General features: G+C 43.1%; 7 protein-coding genes across 7 annotated transcripts; 2 read left to right on the top strand and 5 right to left on the bottom strand.

Annotated features, from left to right (window-relative positions):
- Positions 1-910: 910 nt before the first annotated feature.
- GCG54_00009557 (uncharacterized protein) lies at positions 911-1,432 on the bottom strand (the record flags this gene model as incomplete). The annotated part of the gene is made up of 1 exon (XM_045409503.1): positions 911-1,432. The coding sequence occupies one exon, from the start codon at positions 1,430-1,432 to the stop codon at positions 911-913; it is 522 nt and encodes a 173-aa protein (XP_045260045.1).
- A 377-nt stretch (positions 1,433-1,809) lies between these two features.
- Positions 1,810-3,080, bottom strand: GCG54_00009556 (uncharacterized protein; the record flags this gene model as incomplete). Its single annotated transcript, XM_045409502.1, has 3 exons — positions 1,810-2,028; positions 2,059-2,336; positions 2,597-3,080. 3 exons carry the CDS (start codon positions 3,078-3,080, stop codon positions 1,810-1,812), a joined length of 981 nt encoding a protein of 326 aa, XP_045260044.1.
- A 273-nt stretch (positions 3,081-3,353) lies between these two features.
- GCG54_00009555 (CDC25-like phosphatase YCH1) lies at positions 3,354-3,933 on the bottom strand (the record flags this gene model as incomplete). Its single annotated transcript, XM_045409501.1, has 2 exons — positions 3,354-3,703; positions 3,777-3,933. The coding sequence occupies 2 exons, from the start codon at positions 3,931-3,933 to the stop codon at positions 3,354-3,356; spliced, it is 507 nt and encodes a 168-aa protein (XP_045260043.1).
- A 7,709-nt stretch (positions 3,934-11,642) lies between these two features.
- GCG54_00009554 (uncharacterized protein) lies at positions 11,643-12,839 on the bottom strand (the record flags this gene model as incomplete). Its single annotated transcript, XM_045409500.1, has 1 exon — positions 11,643-12,839. One exon carries the CDS (start codon positions 12,837-12,839, stop codon positions 11,643-11,645), a length of 1,197 nt encoding a protein of 398 aa, XP_045260042.1.
- Positions 12,840-14,231: 1,392 nt separating this feature from the next.
- GCG54_00009553 (uncharacterized protein) lies at positions 14,232-15,963 on the top strand (the record flags this gene model as incomplete). Its single annotated transcript, XM_045409499.1, has 2 exons — positions 14,232-15,165; positions 15,227-15,963. The coding sequence occupies 2 exons, from the start codon at positions 14,232-14,234 to the stop codon at positions 15,961-15,963; spliced, it is 1,671 nt and encodes a 556-aa protein (XP_045260041.1).
- Positions 15,964-16,118: 155 nt separating this feature from the next.
- On the bottom strand, positions 16,119-17,961 carry GCG54_00009552 (Efflux pump roqT; the record flags this gene model as incomplete). Its single annotated transcript, XM_045409498.1, has 3 exons — positions 16,119-17,278; positions 17,370-17,550; positions 17,602-17,961. 3 exons carry the CDS (start codon positions 17,959-17,961, stop codon positions 16,119-16,121), a joined length of 1,701 nt encoding a protein of 566 aa, XP_045260040.1.
- A 1,618-nt stretch (positions 17,962-19,579) lies between these two features.
- Positions 19,580-26,909, top strand: GCG54_00009551 (Nonribosomal peptide synthetase 1; the record flags this gene model as incomplete). Its single annotated transcript, XM_045409497.1, has 2 exons — positions 19,580-19,990; positions 20,115-26,909. The coding sequence occupies 2 exons, from the start codon at positions 19,580-19,582 to the stop codon at positions 26,907-26,909; spliced, it is 7,206 nt and encodes a 2,401-aa protein (XP_045260039.1).
- Between the last annotated feature and the right edge of the window lie 433 nt (positions 26,910-27,342).

Raw genomic sequence — 27,342 nt, 5'->3', positions numbered from 1 at the left:
CCGGAAAGCACGATAAAGAAGTTTCTTATAGCTTCCATTGAAGAATCGAAACGTTGGAGATAACCTACCACTAAGTCGTCCACGAAATCAACGCAGTGGAGAGCACCGAAAGTCGCTTCGAGAAGACATTCTAGGAGCAGCTCAACAATCGTGAAGAGTATAATGAGAAGACAGAGTGGCAAAAAGGTCAGAATATTGAAAACATTCAAAATGCCTTGAATAATTGATATAGAGAGCCAGCAAAAGGCTCTTCGCAGAGGGTTGCTGGGAAATCGCGGTGTTGACTTGTCCAGGTCTTCATGCATCTCGCTGCTTGTTCTGACAAACGCGAAGAGGAAACTGAAACCAAGAATTACCGAAGAGAAAATAACGAGGAACATCGTAAGAGTTTCCATGTTTTGAGATCCACCCATGGTAAAATTGTGTTGAATCAGTCCGAAGTGTGATTTGACGGTTGTAGTAGTAAGGTGACAATGGGGAGATTGCCGAGTTGCAGAACTGTTGAGCCGGATTACGTTTGATCATTGAGTGAGAAGTAGTTTTCGATAGCTGTTTCTTTGAATTAGAAGCAAACGTCGTTAAGTCTGTGGGCAAGAAGTATTCGGAGATCCCTGAAGTTGACACTAAGTAAATCTGTGGCTTTACACTGCCACACAGGTACCTTGACAGATGCGCTGTCCACCGTCTGTTTCACATTGATAATCCCAATTCAGAAATAATCTTTGAGGAGGCATCATATATTGAGGTATTGGCTGACGAGTAAGAAGGCTGACAATAGATTGGTATTGCGCATGAATACCGATTGAACATCTTGGGCTTTCGGCGAACCCTTAGCATCAAATATCAATGTGACACATGAGAACCGCCCCATCGTGGTTCCCAACCAAAACAACCTTTGTGTAGTGCCTTCTCAGCACGTGTTCGCTGTACCTGTCGCCTGACCGTTCATGTTCTCAAGCTTATTGGAATGAGTCTCGTCCTGGGACTCTGTCGCCTCCCACTTAGCCTTCATCTCCTCCCAATCGCCTCCTACCAGCCACATCGAAAAGTAAAGCCAGTACGTCCAAATGACTTCAGGAACCTCACCGATAGCCGAGAGAACATTGCGCGGGGTGATATTGTGTATGAAAGACTCAGACGTGTAGAGCCGGATGCAGGTCGCCTTGAAGATAGTTGCGGGTATGATGCCGACGATGAACAGACCGACGGCAGCGAAGTAGTAGGCGATACATGGAAGGATCAAACAAGTCCAACCGACAACTAGTAAGAGCCAGCCCGTAACGTATTGAAGTACAACAGTATTTGTGCTTTCCAAGAGACCTCCAACTGCGAAGCCACAGACAACGAGAAATGTCATATAAAACAAGCCGACAATGATTAATAAAGCTCCCAGGCCAAACTGGGCCCAAGAATCGAGGTTTTCCCACACCATGGAAGAAGTTGAGAATTGTTGTAGCAATAGAAGTGCTATTAGTGCGAGCGAGGATGAGGACGTGTGGTTTGGGTAGACGTGTGGATGTTGGTTGCATTCGGCATAGATCTGGAAGGATCAATCTCGATCTTTCTGTATTTGAAGAGCAAATGCAATCATTAAATATCCCTTGATCCGCTCTCCATTCTGACGAATGACATGACTTCCTAAGAGTCTCCGATACCCAAGGTTTCCCATCTGCTTGATAAGATAGAAGGCAGCATGGGTCACGAGACGCACCGTTAGCCATCCATTAACTGTCTGCGAACCACCAAGGTCATTCAGCTTTGCCCCCTCGTTTCCTGTACCGATAGCCCAAGGTCCACCATGAGAAGCGTTCAAACGCCACGTACAGGTCTATCTGGTACACCTGTGCTGGGTAGAGTCGACAAATCCGCAGCGTTCACGGATCCCCTCTCAGAGGGCTCCTTTTGAGGTCCATGCCACCCTCCTCCAACCGCGTAAATGACGTAGTACGTGTAGTAGTCCCAGACAACAGCAGGAGGTCGTCCAGCCGCTGAGAGTAGTTGGCGACGGGAATTATCTTCTCTGTCTGTCTAAGACGGGCAGGCCAGCTTGTAGAGTACCTTGATGACGAGGCTTGACACGATGAAGACTATGAAGAAGCAGACTGCCGCGACGTAGTAGATGATAGTGGGCCACAGCAAGATTAAGTACCCGATTACGAGCAGAAAGAGGGCTGTTAAAAATTGAAGAGTGACCAAATTTGCGTTTTCGTAGTTTCTCTTCAGACGACGGGAGGCAACGAGGAAGGCCGCAAGAACGGCGATGCTGCCTAAGACAACGCCAAAAGCGACGAAACTCTCTACTTCTTTACGGCTCAGAGGCATTGTCCCAGACTCGGCTGGAAGGAATGGTTTGAAGAACGAGAATTGGGATGAACCTGACTGTTTAATTTGATCGAGACGTGAAGTGCTTGACGTCGAAGCGGCTCTCAGCTAGTGTGCTATTTAAGACGACAAATACACCATATCAACACTACCTTACCGAGAATATCGAAGCCACCTCGTGACACAGCCAACTGCCCCTTCAAACTCTATCGTACCCTGAAATGTAGGTTATGCAGGTCCTCGGGAAAAAAGGCTCTTTGAGTCCTTCATGTACCTCTCGGCATGTCCGAAAGTGGCACGCCATCGATAGATGATTTGGAAGGCGGGATTTCTCCGTTGACCAGCCGAATTGTGCAACGTTCCCAGTATTTGATGATGGCTCCTGCGGGCTCGTTGACTATGCGCAAGATATCGGATGCAGACGTGTGCAAAGTCGAAAAAAACGGGCCCCAGTGCGGTTCTATACACTTTTTGGAGGCCAGGTAGAAGATGAGACCTGGGACCAACAAGGCTAGGAAGAGGCATGCAACTACAACGTAGTAGGCGAGAATGGGGCCGATCAGGACGAGATATCCGACGAGCAAAAGGGAGGCGCCTGATACGTGTTGCCGACGAGACCTGTTCTGGCCCAGCAGGACACTGATTCTGGCGCTAGCATTGATGATCAGGCCGACGACGAAGGCAATGCCGACGATGCTGCAAACGACGATGCTCGCAATGTTGAAGGGAGTGTTCCAAGCCCAAGAAGTCCTTGCCATGGCTGCTGAGCTGTTGGTAGATTCGGTTTTGTTTTGAGGAATAGATGGCGTCTGAGATGGTTCCCTGTGTTTCGCAGGCCTTCTACAGAGAAGTTCTGAGTAAAGATGGATCTACAAGGACACGAATTATGGCACTCGCGAACGCCGGCATTTAATTTTCGACAGTGGTGGGCCGTTGGGATGCTGCCTTGAGAGATGCGCAAATCGTTCCTTTGATGGCCTGAAGGCTAATTGCCAGTTTCATTTTGCAGCAACCTCGTTGGCCTGACCCTTTCAGCCCCAGTATCCATCTTTCCAAAGCTCCTTTCGATATCCCTCGGTCAGTCTCTCGTCCTCACCGTAGACCTCTTGCCAGCCAACGAAGCCACGGTCGAGGACATAGACGTCCTGTGGCTGGGTGCTCGCTTGTTCCTCGGATGACCCTGAAGGCTGCTTGGAGGCGAGGACCTGGTCACGTTCTCTGAGGTAGCGAAGGGCGGCGCTGGGTCCACGCTGCTGGGACAAGGCGCAGTGGAAGATGACGGTCTTCTTGCCTTCGAGGCGGCGAATGAGGGTGGGCATCATGGCTTCGAGGGAGCGGGAGGGCATGTTGATGCAGCCCTTGATGTGACCTCCGATGTAATCTGTACCAAGCCGAAAGTCAGCGGTGCCTTTGCGGGTGGGTTGTGGATGGGAATGTCGAAAGGCCACACGCACCATCGTCACGGACATCGACGACAGCCACCGAAGGGTTGGCGGCAGCCTGCTCCGCCAGCAACATGGTGGAGAGCTTGTCGGCAGTAATGCGCTGAAGGGTTCCGATGGTCGCCATTGTGCGTTGGAATTGTAGCATACGCGTCGGGAAGACGTTCATGGGGGAGGAGGATTCCGAGCTGCAGTCCTGACGCGAGGTTGGAGCTTGGTTTTGGCGGGGAGCTCTGACGCGGGGCACCTTTCACAGTGAGAGTGTTATCGCCTTAACCTGCCCCCCCCTGCCGCGTGGGGAATCCTGGCTCGCAGCACCTGTGACCGCGACGCCAGGCTTACATAAGCATACGTTCGCCTCTGCGTGAAGTGGCTTGATTAATCTAGCTACGAGCGCTGGGCGCGCCTAGCTATAAAGTGGTGTGGCTGATCCCTTACATAAAGGCGGGATTCAGGCTGGGGTTTAGGCCTTAGGCCTAGGCCTAGTTAACTACTATCTTATACCCCCCTTTTAGTTAACGCCTCCTACGCCCTATAAAGCTATTCCTATCCTAAAATAGTAATTAGATTAATTATATAACTATTAGTTTTATTTTTAGCTATCTCCCTTATACCTTCCTTTTTATATTAACTTTATTATTTTATCTTACTTCTTAAAATACTTTTAATTCTTAACTTTTAGTTATATACTAATTATAATATAAAACCCTTACTAACCTTAAAGTAACCTTAATATAAACTTAAACTATATAGTTTAGTAGTTTAATTACTTCTAAATTATATAGACTTAAATTAAAAAAGCTAATAACTTAACTTTAAAGCTTTAAATTTAAATTAGATTTATAGTAATTAGGTTTAGTTAACTCCTTAATATTAGTTAAATAATATAAATTTTATATTCTATAATTAAACTTAATATTTTAAAATAAGTAGAGTTTATAGATTCTTATAAAAATTAGTTCTAAGATATATTAATATTTTATATAAACTTAATTAACTAGAATAATTATTAGAAGATATTATAAAGTTTAGTTCTCTTTTTACTTTTATTCTAACTTATACTTTTAAAATCTAATTAAAATTAAATAAATTAAATTTAAGTTTATATCTCTTTTAGTAGTTAGTATTATTATATTTTAATATAGATAAATATTAACTAAAATATCTAACTTAGTAATAAAGTTATAACTTAATAAAGTTAAAATCTTTAATTACCTTTTAAGCTTTTATTATTAAATAACTTCTTATATAGGAGACTTTTATAGTTAGTAATTTAACTATTAAAAAGAGCAAATTAAGGTAATTAAAATAATATAAAATTTAACTATAAAAGTTAATTAGTTAGTAAGATATAAAGGAATAAAGTTATTATATATAAAAGAAATAAATAAGTATATAAAACTTAATTAAGATTAAGTCTTAAGATATTATCTTTAGATTAGGACTTATTATTAGTTATAAGTAGTTTAGATAAATTTAGTATTCTAATAAAGTTATAATATTTCTCTACTACTAGTAGTTTAGTAAAGCTATTAATAACTATTTTATAAGTTAAGATATAATTAATCTTAAAATCTCTATTACTAATATTATTAATAATCTAATAATATTTAATCTTAATATAGTATAGTTTAAATAACTATTTACTTAATAAGTAATTATTAAGAGTATTTATAGAATCTATATATATTTAGAGGGGTAGGTAAATAAAGATATTTATCCCTTTAAAGAGATTTATAATATATAGTAGAGCCTTCCCTCTAGGTATTAGATTTATCTACTTAGCTTTATAAATTAATATAGTTATAAATAATTATAGTATTAATTTCTAAGTAATTAGTACTCCTCTATATATAACTATATAGCTAGCTATTAACTTACCTATTTTTTTATAATTAGATTAACTAATATTATAGAATATTAATAATTTAAAGTTATTAATAGAATAACTTAAACTACTAAAATAGAATACTAGTTATTATAAACTATAGAGATATTTCTATATTAATCTTAATAATTTATTATACTTTTTAGAGGTATATTATTAATCTCTAGTAACCCTACTTATAAGTATTATAATATTTAGTTATATATTATTTATAATCTACTATAACTTACTTAGATTATTTTAATATTTATATATCTTAGTAAGTGTTTTATATTATTTTATAATCTCTAGTAGCTAAGTATTACTAAGGAGGTAAGGAACTTAGTTATATTTAGTAATACTTTTCTCTATTAATATATTATTAATATATTTAGTTTATAAGATTTAGAGTTATTTTATCTTCTAGTAGTAAATAATCTTAAATTTAAGAAATTATTATACTTTACTTAAATCTTTAATCTAGAAGAAGTTATATAAGTTATTTTTAAAGTTATTAACTTATTTAATATTAGGTATAGTAATAAATATATTATTAATATAAAATAATATTATAATACTATCCTTATTAATAAGAATATAAGGTTCTTTTAGGAGTAGATTAAACCCTAATTACTTAAAAATAGTAATAATTTACTTATACTAGAGAAGAGGGGATTCTCTTAGCTTATAGAAAACTCTTTTTAATTTATAGAATTAGCTAGATCTATTATTAAACCTATAAGGTTAGATAATAAAAATATTATAATCTCCTATAAAGATATTTAGGAAAGCTATAACTATATTAACTTAGTAAAGTTCTAAATCTTTAAGTATTATAATTAGTAAAAAAACTTATAGAGTAATAAGATTAGTAATAGTAATATAAACTATCTTACTATCTTTATTTTAAAAGTTACTATAAATAACTTATCTTATTCTAACTCTATTAAGTCTTCTATCTATAGTAACTTTTTTATTATATACTTATTTATCTAAGAGATATTTAAAGCTATTTAAAAGCTTTTTAAGTTACTAGTATTTTATCCCTTATAAGCTATTAACTTAAATCTTTATAATATTAAAGATAGTTAACTTTAGAGGTCCTTCTTTTATTACTTCTTATTTCTTAAAGGTTATAGGTAAGTAAATCTCTAAATTAAAGGCTTATAATAAGTTAGATACTAAAAAGGTAAAAATAACTAATTCTTAGTTTATTTTATTATTAATTAAGTTAATCTCTATAGCCTCTATCTTACTAAATTCCCTATTAAACTTCTTTATATTATATAGTACTTAAATTCTAAATATCTAAGTTATTTAAGTAGAAAAAGAAGTAGTTACTCTTAGTAATTTTATAAAGATAGAGCTTCTATTATTACTTTTTAGTTTTCCCCTCTATTTTCTTTATATTAAGTAAGGAGTTTAAAGTAAAATACTAAGAGAACTTTATTATTATAAAGTATCCTCTAGTAGTTATTATTATTAAAGAATAATAAGAGATCTCTACTCTAAAGGAGTAGTAAGAGAATATTACTCTAGAGGAATATATTAATTATTTTATTATAAGGGAGAAACTTCTTTTAGTATTAATTATACCTATATATTTATAGTACTAATATCTAATACTAATATATATAGTTTTAGATCTAAGGTTAGTAAACTACCCCCCTTTTTACTAACTTCTTCTTATTCTTAAAGAGGCTTATCTTCTTATTCTTATTTATTATTACCCTCTAATTCCTAAGCTTCTTCTAGGTATAAATTATCTACCTCCTCTTATAGTAATTCTTATTTAGTAGAATAAATATAATAATATAACTTTATATTTAAATTATAAAGCTAAGACTTAGCTTTATAAGTTATAGTTAGTAGTTTATTATTATATTTATAAGTTTCTAGCTTAACCTCTTCTCTTAGCTATAAGTTATTAAATTTAACTAAGGGGAGCTCTTTTTTATTTTTTTTAAATATTATATCCCTTACTTACTAAATACTATTAATCCTTTTAATAAGAATATAGAAGATATTACTATAGAGGCTATTATATCCTATAAATCTTCTAAATTTAGCTTTAAACCTTATTTTTTACCTTTTTATATATAAATAACTATTTAAGTAAATATAGATATAAGTTTAATAGCTTTAGTAGTAGAAATAATATATATATAGTTTTCTTATAGTAAGAGATATATTAAGGGTATTTATTAGTTTCTTATAAGAACTAATATTACTCTTATTATTAGATAGTAGATTACTAACTTTTATAAAAATCTTTATTAACTAGAGCTAAAAGGATTTAAAAAGGCTAGTTTCTATATATATTACTTATACTTTTTACTATATAGCTTTATTAAAGCTTTCTACCCCCCTATTTTACTAATAAAAGTAAGATATTACTATCTTTAAAATAAAACCCTACTCTTAAATAAAAAGCTTTATTACTTTAAGAAGAGCTATATTATTATCTATAATAACTTTAGAGAAATAAATAATACTATTTATTACTATAATCTTTCTTAAAAACTAGCTTTATAGCTAAATAGTTATATTTTTCTTTAATTTAAATACTTAGAACTATCTATAATTTAAGAAAACTTCTATAATATAAAAGCTATAAATAACACTTCTAAAGCTTTATAGTATTAGTTCTAAGAAGTTAATTTAGAGCTTCTAAAAAGCCTAAATTAGTTATTCTTATTATCTATTACTAAGTTATTATATTAATTTTACTATAAAATAGATATAATACTTATATCTTATAGGAAGTACTCTAAAGAGGTTTATATTAATATCTCTTATAGTAGTAATAGTTACTTCTCTAGATAGATACTCTAAATAAGTATAAAAAGTTTAGTAATCTAGTCTAAGAGAGCTAAATTTATTACCCTAGTTAGAAGGATAGATCTAAAGCTAAAGGACTTATATATCCTATTTAAAGTTAGTAATAGTTTTAGACGTATCTTTATAAACTAAAGTATTATCTAGACTATTAAAATAGATATCTATTTTCTAAAAAAGACTAATACTAATAATTTATACTATATTATAAGGTTTATAGAGGGTATTATATAATTAGAAAGTAGTCTTTTTATTATTTAGTTTAATAATAATTACTCTAGCTATATTAATAACCTAGCTAATTTAGTCTTTTCTACCTATATAGTTTATAGTTAATCCTTAAGGGAGATCTTAAAGTTCTTTAAAAATAGAGAGATTATTAAGAATATACCTATTAGTATTAGTATTTAGTATAAAGGAGTTTATCCTCTTAATAGAGGCTATAGATATAATATATTAGCTTAGTTATACTTCCTAGCTATTACTTTCTTCTTTATTAACTTCCTTAATAGTATTATATATAAAGAGACTATTAACCTCTATTTTAGTAATCTAGTTAGTAGAACTTTAAATAGAGGATTTAAATCTCTTTATTAGTTACTTCTTAACTTTCTATATATAGTTAACTTTATATAGATCTCTAGTGAGAGATTAAGGGTTAGAGTATAAACTAAATACTCTAAAGTTATCTATTAGGAATAGTAGAAGGGTCCTCTTCTAAGCTTAGGCTAATAAGGTATCTATAAAAGCTTTAAATTAATAGTTAATATCCTATTTAATACTAGAGTTTCTAAAGATACTATCTTAAGTTTAACCCTCTAAAGTAAATACTAAAGTAGATATTTATATAGTTATTTATATAGTTATTTATAGTGCGTTTAAGTACTTAAACTTATTAAATTTTATAGTATAATACTTATAATACTTTAATAAGTACTTATTATAAGAAATAAGGTATAGGGAAGCCTTTCTATAATAGTAGGAGTATATCTTATATCTATAAAGGTTTTATAGATACTTAGAATTATAAGTAGTATATAAATCCTATTATTATATCTCTCTATTATTTATAAACTTAGAGGGCTAAGTTTACTTCTTTATAGTAAACTTCTTCTTATTTAATAGAGCTCTAATACTTTAAGAGGTTTACTTATATTATTCCTTTTCACTAAAGCCTCTAAGTTCTTATAGGAGGTTATTATAGGTATAAATTTCTATAATAAAGTTATTCTCTATAGTATCTACTTTAGCTTAATTAAAATATCTAAAACCTTAAATAAGTCTATAAATAAGAGCTATAGTTAATAAGCTTATATTAGAACTATTTAGTTTATTAAAAGTTAAGTAAAGATCTTAGATAAAATCTTTAGTATTTCTATAGTTAACTCTAGTTATTTTATTCTAGTTATTATAGACTTTATTTATAGCTAGTTTATTAAACTTCTAAGTATATTCTTTAGTCTTAATAAAGATATAGAAAGTTAAAGCTATAATAAAAAGATTATTATTAATTATTTCTTTTAAGAAATTATATTAGATCTTCTCTATAAGTAACTATTTAATAAATATAAAACTTATAAATATTAGATTACCTAAAGATCTTAGATTCTTAACTATTACTACTTTATTTTCTTTAAAAACTATATCTTTATTATATCTATTTAGTATTCCTTTATTTATTAAGTAGAAAAGAAGTTTTATTACTTTAAAAGTATTCTTAAGATTAATCTCTTATAGCTAAAAGCTTATAGCTTTAGTTAGTTTAAGGATAGTATTATATATTAGACTTCTTAGATTTAGTCCCTTATTAGTTACTTTCTATATAGCTACTTTAGCTATAAGGTTAGTAGAAGAAAAGGGAGGGCTAAGAAGGCCTAACTAAAATAATCCCCTCTTAGTAGAGCTAGAGGAAGATAGAGTTAGATTACTAGTTAAGGATATATTAATTTATTTAATTAATTTAATAGTTTAAGAGAAGTTTAAGGAGTAATTATAAGTAATTATTAGATAGTTATTAAGTAGTTATTACTATATAACTATAGTAATTATTAAATAATTATTAACTTTAGTAGCTTAAAAGCTAAAGAGATTTTATAAGTAGAGGATATATATTATAATAGCTATAACCTCTACTTAGAAGTATTACTTCTAGTAGCTTAATAATCTATTAATTACCCTATAGTAATTACTAAACTATAAAGTTAGAGTTCTAATAGCTACTTAGGAATAACCTCACTATCTAGTAGATAGATTTAGGTATTTAGAGGGCTTATAACCTGCGTGAAGTAGCTTAATTAATCTAGTTATAAGTGCTAGGCGCGCCTAGCTATAAAGTAGTATAGCTAATCCCTTATATAAAGGCGGGATTCAGGCCGGGGTTCGGGCCTCGGGCCTGGGCCCGGCCGACTACCGTCTCGCAGCCTCTGAGTGAGTCCGAAGATTTTGTCAAGGCACAAAGCCAAGACATACACATACAGCCCTGCTATTGCAATACGACCCATGAACACTCATCCCACAGCATGCGCAGGTTCGATGCGGGAGATCCCTCAACTCAAAAATTTGGTCTACAGGGGTCATCCAGGCCAGCTTGTTGCGTCAAGACGCTGGATAACCAAGCATATTGGAAAGCCATCCCACATGGCGCTCAAGCATACCTTATGCACCACGCAACCTGATATGTCAATCATATCTGCAGAATCCGTTCTTCATCTTCAATGAAACACAGCCTGTCGCTTTTGCCCCTCTTGGAAACTGGGGCTGAGGTCTCGGCCTGCTCCACAGCGATCTCGGTCTCGGCGCTTATCTGGACCTCCGCCGCCGAGCGAAAATCATTATGGTTTTCGCTATCCCCCGTTCTTTGGTCCAGATAACACCACTGTGACTTGTCCGAGTTGGCCTTGACTGTTTTCTGCTGGCTTAGTATTGAAGGCTCTTGGCTCTATCGCTAGGCCGAACTCTATTTAATGACATTAACGTTTGGGCTGATGACTTTCATAGGTACCTTATATTCTTCAGCGTGTTTGATTTTAGGGAGGAAACAATAGCTGTCTGTGAAAAATGTAGCTTTAGGAGGACGAGGTTACAGTCTCTTGTGAATCGCAGCAATGTACCGATATAGATGTCTCCATTTCAGAAGGTGTCTAGATTACAGCTGAAAGACAGTGTCACAATGGTTAGACGGCATCACTCCACAGAGCCCTGGCAACGTCTCTGACAAGAACCAACTTCTCCCACATTCTCTCCTCCGTAGCCACACCTCTATTGATGTTGTGGCTGGCAAATCCACACTGCGGGCTCACCGCAAGTGAGTCCTCCAGGACCTCGGATGCGCTTCTTCCCTGCCCCTTGGCAATGGCGTCGGCAGCTTGGTGAACTCGGGTGATGAGAGCGTCTTTGTCCTCAAGCTCGGCGACCTTGGTCGAGACTAAGCCGAGGACCACGTTCTTCCCTCGGGGGATGAATCTCAGCGGTTCAAAGTGCCCAGAGATGCGAGGGTCGTCGAACTCCAAGTAGAATGTGGCATAATTCAGCTTGGGAAACACCTGGCTAGCGATCTTCTCGTACGATCCCTCGGCAAAAGATGGGCCCCCGGGAATGTTGCCGCGGCAGAGGTGGACGCCAACATGCAAATCCATCGGGAGGTTCTTGATGGCCTCGTTGTGCGCCCAAATGTACAGATCCAACAGGGAGTCAGGGTCAATGCCGTCTCCCCGCAGACCTTCCCGGAAGTCCTCCACAATGAAGAAGGTCAAGTTAGGGTCGTCAATCTGGACTGATCTCAGGCCCGCGTCGTATAGGGTCATTAGCTCGGCGCGATAAGCCTTCGCTAGATCTAGGAAATATTCCTGATCAGAAGAGTACACGCCAGGAGCAAACGCTGTGCCCCTAACTAGGTACATATGCTGCCACGATATCGAGGGAATGGCCATCTTGCAGTCTTTCCAGTGTTCCTGGGGCACGGCCTTCTTGATCATCTCCCACGCGGGCAAGTAAGCCGAGGTGGCGTATTTTATCTTGCCAGTAGCAATGACAGCAGCGAAGTGGTTCAAACCCATCTTAGCGAGGCCAGTAATGTTGGGCAGCCCAGTTCGGAAGTCTTGCGGAATTCTAAGATCTTGGCGGACCTCCATGCCCTGGAGGTTCTCGAAGAAGCCGCTGAAGAAGATAGTTCGCTCATACTCGCCAGAGGTAATGGGTCGAATCGACAGTTCCAGCTGCTTCTTGGCTGCGTATACAATGGCGGATGCTGTTGCCGCAGCCTGGTTCTTGGACAACTTGTCTGAGTAAAAGCCCATGGAGGATTGCGACTCTAAGAGGGATGCCGGGCGGATCAGGGATCCGACTTGCTCGGAGCGAAATGGAGGAGCCATAATGAGTGGTACAAGGTGATTTGAGGCGTAGAAAAAGTGATGGACCTGATCAACATTCATCTTTGAGGACTTATATATGCTATGTGATCCACTCAAGACACGCCCCTGAGGTAGGCAGTTCGAGCCCCTGTAGTCTCGTTGCCCACCCACGGCGTGCCCCCCCCGTATGCTGTCTGGGTATATCGACCAATGGTGGATAGGGGAAGATAACCCGATATGGCATGCTCTCCAGACTGGAGTGGACCCGTGATGTTGAGATCGAGCGTTTCACTCATTTGCTGAACTCAGAGTAGCCTCACTAAGCCTCACCGCTTGCTCCTCCAGCCCGTCAACGTCATGATTTACAGAAGCTTTTCTTCTTTTTGCCGTCCAATTGCGTTGGTAAGAAAAACATATGAGAAATATAAAGATTGTCAAATGAATGACTGATGGGAATGTGTTGTGTAAGCCAGAGATAACATGGCCAGCAAAGCTAGAATCTTCACTGAGGCAGGATATTGCATACCTTTTAAGCCAGAAGCCATGAGTCATATGAAATTTTGAAGTTTGAGCTATTTGAAGGGTCAAACTTGACTTGATTGACTGGCGATGGCTTCATAATTGATTGATTGATTAATTGAACTTGACAAGTTTACTTGTCTTGCGGGGAGCGCTGTGCGGCCTTTCATGTGAGTAACAACACTGTCTTTTCTTTTTGCAAATTACCTATTGGCAGTTAACGCCGTTCAGGTTTGCCTCTTAGACGACACAATCGATGCAAAGTTTTGATTGAACAGTGCAAATGTCCATAAGTAAGCTATCTTGCATTTGGCGGCTGTTGCCCGCCGAGCATTGCGTAGGCTGGTACGTACGGCGACAAGGGTCTGAGCTGCACCAGAACAGCAACATACCGTTCATTATCTTTCTGGCACAAAATCGGCGGATGAGCACAAAATTGCTGGCACTACTTCAAGTCTAAATCTCAGAGGCCTTAGATCATTTGGAATCTGAGGTTTACTGAGTATGGCACGATCTCAAACACCTTCAATGTCTGTTCGTAGAGTCGGATCAACAAGACACAACTCTTACACTGGGCAATTGGGCGACGTTCAAGCTTATCCCCAGCTCCGATCCCAGCACACACTAAAACGGCTAGTACCAGCTCGGGTTAGGAATAATAGGTGCAACGCGCGAAGTCAAATGACACTCGTGGATTATTTAACTTTATGATGCCGTGCTATCCAGAACCCCACCAGCTTGTGTGTTGCAGCTTCCTCTTTCGGGTGGGCCGCGTCAATCTCCACGACGACAAAGTCTAGCATAACGGCGCGACTTGCCAACTTATATTCTCACCAGTCCACCACGCACTCCTCTGTTGCGTTGACAACCAGAAGCCTCAAAGTCGAAGTCATCATGCAGCTCCCTCACCATCCAATCCTTTCCCTCCAACTCACGCCCAAGTTCGATGCCGATGGTGTTAGCAGCCTCTCCGTACTGTTCCTCATTCAAAGTCCAGCGTTTAAGCCTGATCAGCCCGCGTTTTCTTTCTATCCCTTCAAAGACAACATCCCAGCTCATCATTTTCACGAGCGCGACATCAAGGCCACGGATGACTCGGGGCCTCTCGAAATCCAATTTCGAGATCTACCCTCGGAAGGTCGTAATACTCAGCAACATTGGTCATTCAGTAGGCAAACCCGAGGCGACGTCAAACTTGAATTTGACGTCTTTCCTCGCCATGTCGACGTCACGACTCCCTTGGGTGCGCGTGTCGATCTTCGCAAGGACCAAGGCGGTGTCCACGGCGTAGGCCAATGGTTCCTACCTCTGCTATTGTCCGACCAAGTCTTCACGAATGTGGTCAAGTGGAACGTCCCGGCTGATGCACCGGAATCCACGAGATGTGTTTGGAGTTATGGCGAAGGAACCAAACCTCTCGTCCGTGTTGGTCGTGCCGAGACATTGTGGAACACTGTTTACATGGTTGGGCCAGTCCAACGGTATCCGGAAGTCTCTCCAGAGGGCGATGATGGTTTCGCTGCCTGCTACTGGTTCGGAGACTTGCCGCCCAACCTTGAGCGGCTCAAATCATACAATACCGCCCTATTCCCAAAGCTGGCATCCTTCTTTGGCGTGACTGGTGAATCTTACCGGATCTTCATTCGCAAGTCTCTGGTAGGCTTTGGAGGCAGCGGGTTCGATGGAAGTTATGTTCTGGAGTACGAAAACGCAACGAAGAATGAGACAGACGACTCACTAGTTCTGCTGTTCACCCATGAGATGGTACACAGCTTCGTTGACATCAACCCTGAGGAGGATGGATATGAAAACGAGTGGTATATCGAAGGTTGGTGGTATACGCGTTGTTCATTTTTCAGTACGGTGGTTGCTAAGTTCGTGATAAACAGGGGTTGCCGAGTTTTACAGCGCTTTTCTTCCATACCGGTTTGGATTTCGAGGGACAGACTTTCTTATCAAAAGTCTAAATGGCCATCTTCAAGCCTACTACACAAGTCCAAGAATCGCGATCGATGTACGCAAGGCCGCTGAGATTATGTTCAGCGACTGGTATGGAGAATGGATATCTTATAAGCGTGGTTTGGCCTACTTGCTGTTCATTGATCTGTACCTGAGAAGGCACACCGGCCAACACGACATCATGAGCAACGGGCCCCTTGACAAAATCATCATCGACCTCTCCAGAAGATGCAGGGATGGGAAAACTGTCCGCTCTCAACAGTGGCTTGAAAGCCTTGAGGAATATCTTGGAAGCGACAAGCTCCCCGTTGCTCAACAATACGAAGGTATGCTTCGTGGTCGGCATATCATTGACTTCGAAGGTCTTTCGCTCGATGATGGATCCCAGAAGCTCAAAGAGTGTCGCCTCCCAATCATGGAGTTTGGGTTTGACCGCAGCAGTGTTCATACACGCATCGTGTCGGGTGTTGTTCTGAACTCCCCAGCAGCCGTCGCGGGATTGTGGAATGGAGCTCACATCATTCGCACATCAAGAGCTGGCCTTTGCGTCGAGGACCTTCGTAATACATACACAGTGGTGGTAAAAGATGGCGACAAGGATCGCCCAGTCCAATTTCTTCCACGTTTGCTGGACAAAACAGCCAGTGCCTGGCAGTTTGATGCTTAAGCAAGACAAAAGTACTCAGCTTGAACAAGATGGAATACGTGTTTGATGAGACGGTACGACAGTATATAGAAACGGAGCTTCATCGCTTCTAAACCTGTGTCTCCATAACGCGAGAGACCCTGTGAGACATTGCTATGGAGAGAAATCTATCATGTTTAAGCCGGCAATTTCTCCCATTTCATGCCTAATACCCCAATGATGGAGATTACTGCCACTGCCATCGGTACACAAAAGGTTTCCTGAAGTGCCTTGTTGTACGCGTTGATGATCCCCGGAAGTAGATCTATGGAGATCATGTCCTTCAGATTGGTAGCTCCCATGTCGGCAATAGCTTGTCCATCGAGTCCGCCCTGGCCGTGTAAATTCCGCTTCAAATTGTTGACAAAGACTGTATTTGCGACCGACATAAGGACTGCTGGACCGAGATTCTGAAAAAGAGTGACAGCAGCAGTTCCAGCCGGAATATCCGCGAGAACGAGAGTGGACTGCACTCCCATCATGGGTTGTTGGGTCCCTGCCCCAATCCCGATGCCTGCAATGATAGGATAAGTGATCCATTCGCTTGGACCCGTGCCAACTTCGAACCTGGTCATAAGTCCAAGGCCGACCGAAGAGATGGCTGTAGAAAAGAGCATAAAGGGGTTGTACCATCCCAAGAGGGTCACCAGGTATCCGGCAACCAACGCCGCCAGTACCTCTCCACCAACATAAGGCACAAGTTTGATACCGGATTCCCTGGCTGAGTTGCCCTTGATCGCCTGAAACCATATTGGTAGCCAAATATCTGTAGTATAGTAAGCTGCGTCGATACAGGCGGCATAAAGGCAAGCAAACGCAACGTTGCGCTGCTTCATAAGCCGAGGTGGTAAAGCGGCCTTGTCACCTTTCCAAATCTGTGAAGTGACGAAACCGAGCAGCATGACCGCAAATAACACGAGGAGTGCAATCATGGGACCGCTACTCCACGGGTACTCCGACCCGCCCCACTGTAGTGCCAGTAGAAGGCAGACCATGCAGGCGAAGAAAACGGAAAGACCAATTATGTCGAATTCCTTGAGTTTGGAAGACAGCTTTCTGTTGCCGTCAGAGATAACCTGGGCCGGAGGTCTGAAAGAGAATTGAATCAATCCCAGTGTTGCGACACCGACAGGAATACTGATGTAGAATGCCCACCGCCAGGACAAATGACTGTCTGTCAAGGCCCCTGAGATCAGAGGACCGATGATGCCGCCAACGCCTGAGAATGCGCCCAGGAACCCAGTGTACACTGCCCGTTGGCGGATTGGGACGGAATTTGCCAGAACAACCCAGGTACCTGTTTTGACGATCATGGTTAGCTGCGCCAACGACGAGAGTGAACTGAGAAAGAGAGATGAAATAAAACCAGGGAGAATGAAAGTTCGGACCTATGATGATGCCACTGCAGCCAATGCCGGTAATGGCACGGCCGATGATGAAGGCAATAGAGTTGGGTGCGCTTCCGCAAACCGCTAGACCGACCTCTCGGAAAGCGATGGCCACCATGAATGTCAACTTCAGAGAGAAAAGCTCGTAGCATTTGCCGTAGACTAGTTGGAACGAGCAAAGCTGTCGCAAGTCAGCCGTGTTGAACGAGGCAACCCAAGACGCACCACTTACGCTCAACATGTACGCGGAACCGTACCATCCGACGTGTTGAAGTGAGTTGAATTGATTTGTGATTGCAGGAATGGCCGTTGCAATAAGAGTCATGTCCAAAAACACCAAGAATACGGCCATAGCAAGGCCCAGGATAATCAGGGCTAGTCGAATGCCTCTCGGGTACTCGATGGCCGAATCTTCCGGGTAGCCAGCTTCTTCGGCCTCCTTAAATTCTAGGGAAGCGTGAAGCGCTGGGACTTTCGCATCGGAGGACATGATGGAACCCTTTCCCGCGGAAAGCTCCTCTGAGCAACTTGAAGACTGAACATCATCTTTGGCGCTTGAAGTAAATGCTCTAGAGAGCTCCGATATCGCCATGATGAGGTGCGTGTGATACAACTTTTTGAATGATGTGGACAGAATTAACTAATTATATGAGCACACTCGTTTCTTGAGTCTTGCGGGCTGAGAGGCCTGTATCAGTCAGATTCTGGGACTGATGCAGCAGGTTCTTTCGAGGTGTCTCAACAATTGGTAAGCAACGTCAGCCAAGTTGTCAAGTGGTCAGAAGTCAGGGGAGAGCAAAAGTTCCTGGTGAGTAGGTGGCCAGAGGCCCGGGCAATTTCAAGGTATTAGACACAAAATTCATCATTTACGTCCCTGTCATCTCAAACACTTACGCGAGAAGTTGTGGCCTCTTCAGTGCCTCGCGACACTAAGACTAATAGGTGATACTACCAAGATGCGTAAGGGGTCATACACTGCCTAATTGAAATCGACCCCTCGCCCGGTTGCAATCCCATTCGACAATTGCGAAGCCAGGGTCAGCGAGGCAGCTTTGCCCGAGGCAAAATTCTCGGAACCAGCGTCTGATTCCAAATCCTATGTTGTACATATCACATTCAGAATGGCCGTGAATAGCCTCGTAGCTGTTTCAAGGGCTGTCATTGGTTCAAGAAGTCAAAATCCTCAACTCTTGGCGGCAATCCTTCCAGCCGTGGCTTGACCTAGCTTGCCGAATTTCAGCCCGCCATGCTAGGTCAAGCTCACACCCTGGGCCATACAGTTCTGCAATAGGAAGCTGGGTGTTAGGTTCTCATCCCATAAAATCGTAACCGCGAAGCCACTAGCATGAATACGTTGTCGCGACTTCACGTCATTGGTGAGATCGCATTACGTTCTCGAAAAACATAGTACGTTTGGGGCTCATCACAGACAAGTGCGAATCCACAAGCACGATGCAGGCACACCTTATCTAAACAAGGATGAATGAAGTTTCTTAATTCAGGAGCAGGTAGAAATGAATTGCACTTTTGACAGGATCACTAATGCTGGTCTGATGCAAGGATTATTGATGCCTTCGGCAACGATACGAAAACCTGATGATTGCAAATCAACAGTAGGCAAACCTTGAAGCACTTTAAGATGGAGGCAAGATGAGGCTCCATAGGGTAAGACGTGTCACACGAAAAGGTGTGACTGCAAGGAAGATGGACTACTGACCATGCCCTCTTCATCGAAGGTAAGACGATTCGGTCCCCTTTGACGCTCACGATAGGTTCGCATGGTTTTGCTTTGCCCCTCGTCAGATCCTCAACGAACTTTTGTAATCCTCTGGCGCAGCCATACAGTAGGAGGAGTCTCGACGAATTTGGCAAATACAATCGCCACTTGCTTACATGTATGTGGGAGGTTTCGGTGAACTACAAGGTGAAAACCTTTGCGGGACTCTCAGGGTACTTCTTCAATCGGGTGCTATTTGCAAAATCTAGACTCCCGCGGATTTATGGCGAGCATAAAGTACTCGAAAATGGCCCGGTGTCATCTACCGCCAAAAAGTACATGAAGCTCGGAGATGCCCAGATATATCATATCACTCCTTCTGTTTCTCAAGAAAGTCTACTTGAATGTCCGTGTGCCAAGTTGTTCGTGTCCACTGAACGGATCATCGTTTGTTCATTTTCATTTTCTATCGAAGAATCACTACACAAGCACCATGATGGCTAGCTACGGTCGCGCGTCATACCCAGAAACGAAAACGGCCGAAACTCTGCTGTTCCGCTCCAACAGATTGGAGGCCCTTCAAAAATACGCACACTGCTCAGCTGCCTCTATAATACATCTTGCTTGTGCCGTAGCATTGAAGGCATACACGTCAGTTGAGTCCATCAACTTCTTAGGAGAGGATCAGAAGTGGTTACTTTGGAACACTTCCTTGTCCCCAAAGAGCCGCATCTTCGAACTTCTCTGCAAGCCAAAAGTTGCAGGCGCCGACTCTGTGACTATCTCCAAGACCAACGTCACAGAGTATGCTCTCATTGTATCGTTCTTCGGTGATGGATGTCCCCTGAAAATGGTACAAGAGGCCCTTCCGTCTCTACATGCCGTGAAAGCCGTACACCCGCAGGTTAGTGGAATTCCTTCTAACTAACATGGCTTCTTGCGTTACCCATCCCCATCGCCATAATATCATCATCTAATTGGCGCTCTTCCGTATGAAAGTGTAAAAAGGTTAGCTGACATTTGTAAAGACAGTCATGGCCTTTACTGCGAGCCAAGATCCGCTCTCTCATAGTCTTCTTCTACGATGCGAATATTTGGACACGACCCACTCAGACTGGTGTGCGAGAAAGATATTATCCACATTTCGCAATGCTCTCGAAAGCATCATCGCCCAGCCGAACGCCAATTTGTGTGATCTCGATCTCCTGGATGAAGGCGACCATCACCAATACGATGTCTGGAACCGGTTCGACTCGGATCATGAAAACATCTCTGTACAAGACATGATCGAAAGTCATGTTCACGGGTCACCTCTGAACATAGCTGTTGATGCGTGGGATGGTACTCTGTCTTACGCAGAGTTAGACGAGAAGTCAAGCAAGATCGCCAACGAGCTTTTCATGCGAGGCGTCCGAGCCGAGTCCAAGGTTGCTCTATTATTCGAGAAGAGTGTATGGAACATTGTGGCAACGGTGGCTGTTCTCAAAGCCGGCGGTGCGTTTGTGCCTCTGGATCCATTCCAGCCGGACGGCCGAATCTCACACCTCCTCGATAAGATCCAGCCAAAGACTGTGTTGAGTTCCAAGACATACACCGAGCGTTTGCGTGCGCTATCGAGTAACATTCTGTGCGTTGAAGAACAATCGACACAGCAGCTATTTGGCCCTGAAACTGCACCTTTTACTTCACCAAGACCTTGGGATCTGGCTTACATCATGTTCACTTCCGGAAGCACCGGAGAACCAAAAGGGGTGATGGTTGACAATGCTGCCTGCTCTTCCAGTATCGCCGCCCACGGAAAAGCCACAGGATTCAACAGACAGACGAGGGTCATCCAATACGCTCGTCATACCTTCGACGCGTCTATCGCCGAAATCCTCACGACTCTCAGCTTCGGTGGCTGCATTGTTATCCCGTCTGAAGACGAGAGGTTGAACGACATCACCAGTGTCATGCAGATAAAGAGGGTAAATTGGGCATTCTTTACGCCTTCTGTGATCCGACTTCTTGAACCGTCCGAATTACCCGGACTGACAACCTTGTTGTTGGGCGGCGAAGCTGTCGGTCAAGATAATATCGAGAAATGGGGGGGCGGACGCAATCTCATCAATGCATTTGGGCCTACTGAGAACACTGTCTTCTCTACTATGCACCTTGTTCGATCCAATGGGAACCCCGGAGTTATCGGGCGCGGTGTTGGAACCTTTTGCTGGATCGTCGAACCAGACGACCCTAATCGCTTGTCACCTCTTGGTGCCGTTGGAGAGCTGGTTCTTGAAGGTCCTCAACTAGCGAGGGGCTACCTGAATTTTGAGGAGGGCGAAGGGCCTAACAATGCCTTCGTTCGTGATCCTCCTTGGCTCACCAAACACAATCGACGAGGTCGGCTTTATCGGACAGGGGACTTGTGCCGCTTTGACCAGAATGGTGTGATTCACTTTGAAGGCCGCAAAGACACTCAGCTCAAGATCTCTGGACAGCGACTGGAAGCCTCCGAAGTTGAATATCATCTGCGCTCAGCGTTTAAGACCCAGAATGTTGTTGTGGACGTCGTCACGAGGCCAACTTATGGATCAAAAAAGAACGCCAAAGTACTGGTGGCCTTCATTTGCCAACAAGGAAACACCAGGGGCGACTCCGTCGATGGCAGATGCGTCATGCCCAGACAGATTCCAGCGCTTCGGAAGATGATACCGAGGGTTGAAGCTATTATTTCCAACGTTCTTCCCTCCTGGATGTGTCCCTCCCTCTACATCCCTCTTTTTGGCCTGCCTCTCACCACCAATGGCAAGGTTGATCTTAAGCGTTTACGTCGGGAAGTTGACGACCTCCGTCCTGAGCAGTTCTATGGGTTCTCTGAGTTGAGCCTGGAGGATGACACTGAAGAAGCTGCGAACGAGAATACTGAGCTTCAAAACGTAATGCGCGGTCTTTGGGCCGGCGTTCTCGGGATCTCCGAGGGCATCCTATCGGCCAACAGCAATTTCTTACGCCTCGGTGGAGATTCTATGGCCGTGATATCGCTAGTATCGGCTGCGCGTAAAGGTGGCCTCGCGCTGGAATTCGCGCAAGTCTTCAAGAATCCAATTTTGGGAGACCTCTGTCAGCTTCCCATGCTCCAGTCCAAGAAGTCCATGATCACTACCCGACCCATGGAACTTCTAGATGGGAAATCAGTGGCTCTTACAGAAATTGCCGAGGAGTGTTCCATCATTAGAGAGGACATTGAAGATGCTTTTCCCTGCACACCCCTGCAGGAGGGGCTCATGGCCATGTCTTCCACAACTGCCAATTCATTCCTGGTCCAGTATGTGCTTCATCTTGGAGAAGATGTCGATGTCGCAAGCTTGAAAAACGCGTGGAATTTAGTTTCCAAATCACACGGCATCCTACGAACTCGTCTGGTAGACACATCGATGTCTGGCATCCAACAAGTTGTCGTACGCGAGGCCTTGCGTTGGAATGAAAGCTCCAATCTTGATGAATATCTAGACTTTGACCTGAGAAAGGCGTCAAAATTTGGGGTTCCGCTCAATCGATACGGCATCATCTACGATACCAATGGTCTGGCATCGAGCATGGTCTGGACTGTGCATCACGCTATTGTCGATGGTCACTCTGTCGGACTCACCCTGCAAGCAGTGAGGGACGCCTTCAGGAATTCCTTTGAAGCCACGAAAGCTTCATTCTCTTTCTTCATCAAATATTCCCGGAATTCAACCTCAGAATTGTCAACTCAATACTGGAAATCAGTATTTGAGGGAGGAGAGTATGAGCAATTCCCAAGGAAGCCGCCTTGCATTGTTTCTGCCAACGCGAATCCAGAGAAAGCTTTCGTTCGTCGTACTATGACTCTTCCCACATCCGGTTTAGATGCGACTGCGACAACTATCTTGCGTGCAGCCTGGGCACTTGTCATCAGCCGCTTCACCGGGTCCAGCAATACCGTCTTTGGGGTCACGTCATCGGGAAGGAATGCTTCATTTGATGGAATCGAGACCGTTATGGGTCCAGTCATTGCAACTTTTCCGCTGCTGGTTAATTGTGATCGAAGTCGGACCGTGATCGATTTTCTCACTGGGCTTCAGACGGCCACTATCGACATGATCCCCTTCGAGCAGATGGGCATTCAGAACATATCTCGCATAGATGCCAATTGCAAGGCCGCCTGCGAGTTTCAGAGCATGATGATCATTCAGCCTGAAGTGGATATGGCCATGGACGGTGCCCCTTTCACTGCTTTTGAGCGACCCCAAGACCTTGACAAATTCAACTCCCACGCCGTCATGGTTGAGTGCAGTCTCCAGGAGGCTTCGGTTCATGTCAACTTCAACTATGACACCGAGTACCTTGACCATTCCCAAGCTTCCAGACTGGTGGACTATTTCGACACTGCACTGGGTTTCTTAGTTGCAAGTCCAACCACGCGTCTCGAGGCATTCTTTGCCCAACCTACGGCCGAAGATATCAAGCAGATGCAGGCTTGGAACCAACAACCACTCTACATCACCGAAGCCTGCGTTCATCAGCTGTTTGAGACCCAAGCCCAGATCCAACCAAATGCACAGGCAATCTTTTCTTGGGATGGACATCTTAGCTTTTCGGAGCTTGACAAGAAGGCTTCACAGTTGGCTCGAGTACTTGTCGATTTGGGTGTTGGCCCAGAGAGCAAGGTGGTGTACTGCTTCGAAAAGTCTCTCTACACTGTTGTGTCTATGCTGGCTATCCTGAAAGCTGGGGGCGCAATGGTTCCCCTCGATCCTGCCTACCCATTGGAGCGCAAATCTTTCATTGTCCAGAGCGTTGCCGCCAAAGTTGTCGTGTTATCTTCCTCTCAAGCAGGCTCATTCTCTGGATTAGATACTCCAGTAGTGACCGTGAATCAGGCTCTGTTCGAGAACATGGACAAGAGACACGTTCAAACCTTCTCGGGCGCAGAAGTCCAACCTCACCATGCTGCCACAGTTCTATTCACCTCTGGCAGTACGGGGTTGCCGAAAGGTGTTGTGCAAGAGCATCGCACTCTGTGTTCCGCAGCAAATGCTCAGTCGGGAGGCATGCAAATGTTCAAGGGCTCGAGAATTCTTCAATTTTCAGCTCATGTTTTTGATGTCAGTGTCATTGAGATTGTCAACGCACTGGTCTTGGGAGCCTGTATCTGCATCCCATCTGATGAAGACAGGCTGAACAACCTTGCTGGATTTGTGGCAGAATCGCAGGCAGATTGGGCCTTCTTCACGCCGTCCTTTGCACGCACCCTTGATCCTAGCGACCTGCCAAGCTTGAAGACAGTCTGCATGGGCGGCGAGGCCATGACCGTCGACAACATTGAGACTTGGGCTAGTCGCGTCCAGCTTATCAACGCCTATGGGCCCTGCGAGGGTAGCGTATGTACTGTGACTCGAACGAGTGACGTGGAGTTCCCTGTCGGTGACAGTATTGGCCACGGTCTAAATTGTCATGTCTGGATCGTGGATTCTGATACCCACGAAAGGCTGCTTCCCATTGGAAGCATTGGTGAGATCCTGATCGATGGACCCAGTGTTGCTCGCGGATATCTAGGGGATCCGGAGAAAACTAAAAAGTCGTTCATCGCCAACCCATCGTGGACGAGTAATTTCAATTTTGGAGAAGAACCAAGGAGGATGTACAAGACTGGAGATCTCGGCAGATTCAACTCAGATGGCTCAGTTTCATATCTTGGACGCAAAGACACCCAGATCAAGCTTCGCGGTCAACGAGTTGAGCTGGGTGAGATCGAACATCGGCTCATCGACATTCTCCCAGCTGGCTCTCTTGTTGCCGTTGATGTCTTGTCTCTTTCGAGATCCTCTAGCAAGCATTTGGTTGCGTTTGTTCAGCTTGGCGGTCGATTCGACAACTTCTCAGAGCGTAAGAACGCTGTTGATGATATGGCGAGCCAATTGAAGACGCAGCTATCATCTGTTCTGCCTACCTACATGGTACCTGCTCACTTTCAATGTCTTGAGTCTCTGCCCTTCGGTACTACTGGGAAGCTCGATCGGCGAAAACTCAAAGAATACGCCGCAAACTTGGATACTCTGTTTGGTCGGGGTACTGCTTCAAATGAGGGCGAATTCGGAGAATTCGAGTTTGGAAGTAGTCTACTTCCTGATGAAGACATCGCCTTGTCTATCAGCAACAAGTTAGCTGAGTTATTGTCGAGGAATGACCCCGAAAGAAAGCAGTCCTTGCGTGGGAGTAATTTCAACCCCTTCTACGCCGGTATGGACTCCGTCCAAGTCGTCTCACTTTCTACTTTTGTTCGGAAGACCTACGGGACAAATCTTCCGATCAAGAAGTATATGAACAGCGCAGCGACTATTCGGGATATTGCTCGGTGGATCGCTGAGGATCGCCAGGTTCTCAAACAGGACGACGGGCTCGAGCTTCTGGATGAGATCGAGAAGTATGACAAGTCGCTTCCAGCGCTTCGGCTCCAAGACACAGCATGGAATGAGAATTTCAACCCAAAAGCGGTATTCTTAACAGGAGCAACTGGGTTCCTCGGAAATCAGCTTCTCTGCCAGCTCTTAGAGCGTCCAGGAGTATCCAAAGTCGTTACTTTGGTGAGAGGCTCAACAGTTGCGCATGCTACCGAAAGACTTTTCTCGCTTGCGCGTGGCAGTAGCTGGTGGCGCGAGGTATATACTTGCCGCATCGAAGTTTGGCACGGTGATCTCTCTCTCCCACACCTTGGTCTAGGAGACACGCAATGGTCTCGACTGGACGGGTCAGGTACTGAAGATGACTTGATCGACGCTGTGATTCATAACGGTGCAGTTGTCAACTGGATGGCGGATTATCATGCTCTGATACCTGCCAACACGCTATCCACCGTTCAACTCCTCACTGCCGTCGTGAGGGCATGCGCCAGCCGACCGGTGCGCTTTACTTATGTCTCGGGAGGCCATCTCTCGACTTCCCCTGACAATGTCAACGAAGTTGCGGAGGAGCTCAAATCGTACCCCGCATACAGCCAGACTAAGTTTGTCTCTGAGATTCTCGTGGCGCGTTTTGCTCAACGTCTCGCTCAAGCAGGCCATGGGTCTCTTGTTTCCATTGTGAAGCCAGGTCTGATTATGGGTAGTTCCTGTGATGGGATCTCCAATACAGACGACTTCCTCTGGCGTGTGACAGCCAGTGCCCTTGACATTGGTCTTCGTGTTGACGAGGACCGCGACTCGTGGATAGCTGCGGCCGGTGTCGACCTGGTTGCGAAGATTATCTTGGACAGCTGCCTACTCCAATCCGCCGACTGTGGCGCCAGTGTCTCCAAAAAGATTTTGAGCGGCATCAGTTTGGGCGACTACTGGGACATCGTTGCCGAAGAGACTGGACGTGTCACAAAACCGTCAGACACCAAGAATTGGTTGGGCGCCCTACAGTGTGAGGTTGAGGGCAAGGGGTCGGGTCACAGAATGTGGCCGGTGATGCACTTCGTCGAGGATAAAGGAGGCATTCTTGGCCAGCCTTTAGGCGCAATGACGGCTGAAGATCAAGACGAACATCAAGCTGTTGTTCGAAAAGCTTTGCGAAAGAGCTTGCAGTATCTTGTAGCCATCGGGTACATGAATACCAGCCGAACGAGTAGCGAGGATGGCGACAACGCCAGTGAGCCCGGTCTTGTGGTTCCTGGGTCCTTAGTCTTTTCGCGGACTCCGACGACCCCGATCTGGAATCAGACGACTGATCCAAAGCGTCTTGGGTATGGAGACCACAGTAATCAAAAGTTGGAATTGTTGGTAACAGGTGCGCCGCGGTCTCCGAGCCCCTTGTGCGACAGCATTAGGGGGAGATGAAGGGATTTTTGAAATCTGACGAAGGAAACAGGGAGGGAAAATCTGGCAAAGTTGGGGTCTTGGCACTTGCATCGAATTTCTTTCTGACGTGTTTGCGTTTTCTTCAGAGGGGCAATTGTATGTGAAAGCTCACCATTCTGGCCTGCAGATAATTAAGTGACTGTTCTGTGAAGTCGCACCAATGAATCTCCCGCATCTCGTCTGAATCAGTGGCGCCCGCAATCGCCCGCGATTTGAGCGGCCATTTGTATCAATAACCAAGTCATGGCTTCGGCGAAAAAACTCCTCACGAAGCAAGTTTAGTCGACTTGTTGCTAGTTTCGGGGGAGCTTCCCCCACGCCAATGTTGACGTGGATATGCCCAGTCACACAAAAACAAGCTCATAATCTATCAAACTTTCGATCGAAGTTCCTCTGTGTTCATAATGATGAT

This window comes from Colletotrichum gloeosporioides, assembly GCF_011800055.1.
Source record: "Colletotrichum gloeosporioides strain Lc1 chromosome Unknown consensus_72, whole genome shotgun sequence".
Classification (NCBI taxonomy): domain Eukaryota; kingdom Fungi; phylum Ascomycota; class Sordariomycetes; order Glomerellales; family Glomerellaceae; genus Colletotrichum; species Colletotrichum gloeosporioides.
The sequence above is the reverse complement of the archived record's forward strand: the minus strand, read 5'-3'. Positions and strand labels throughout refer to the sequence as shown.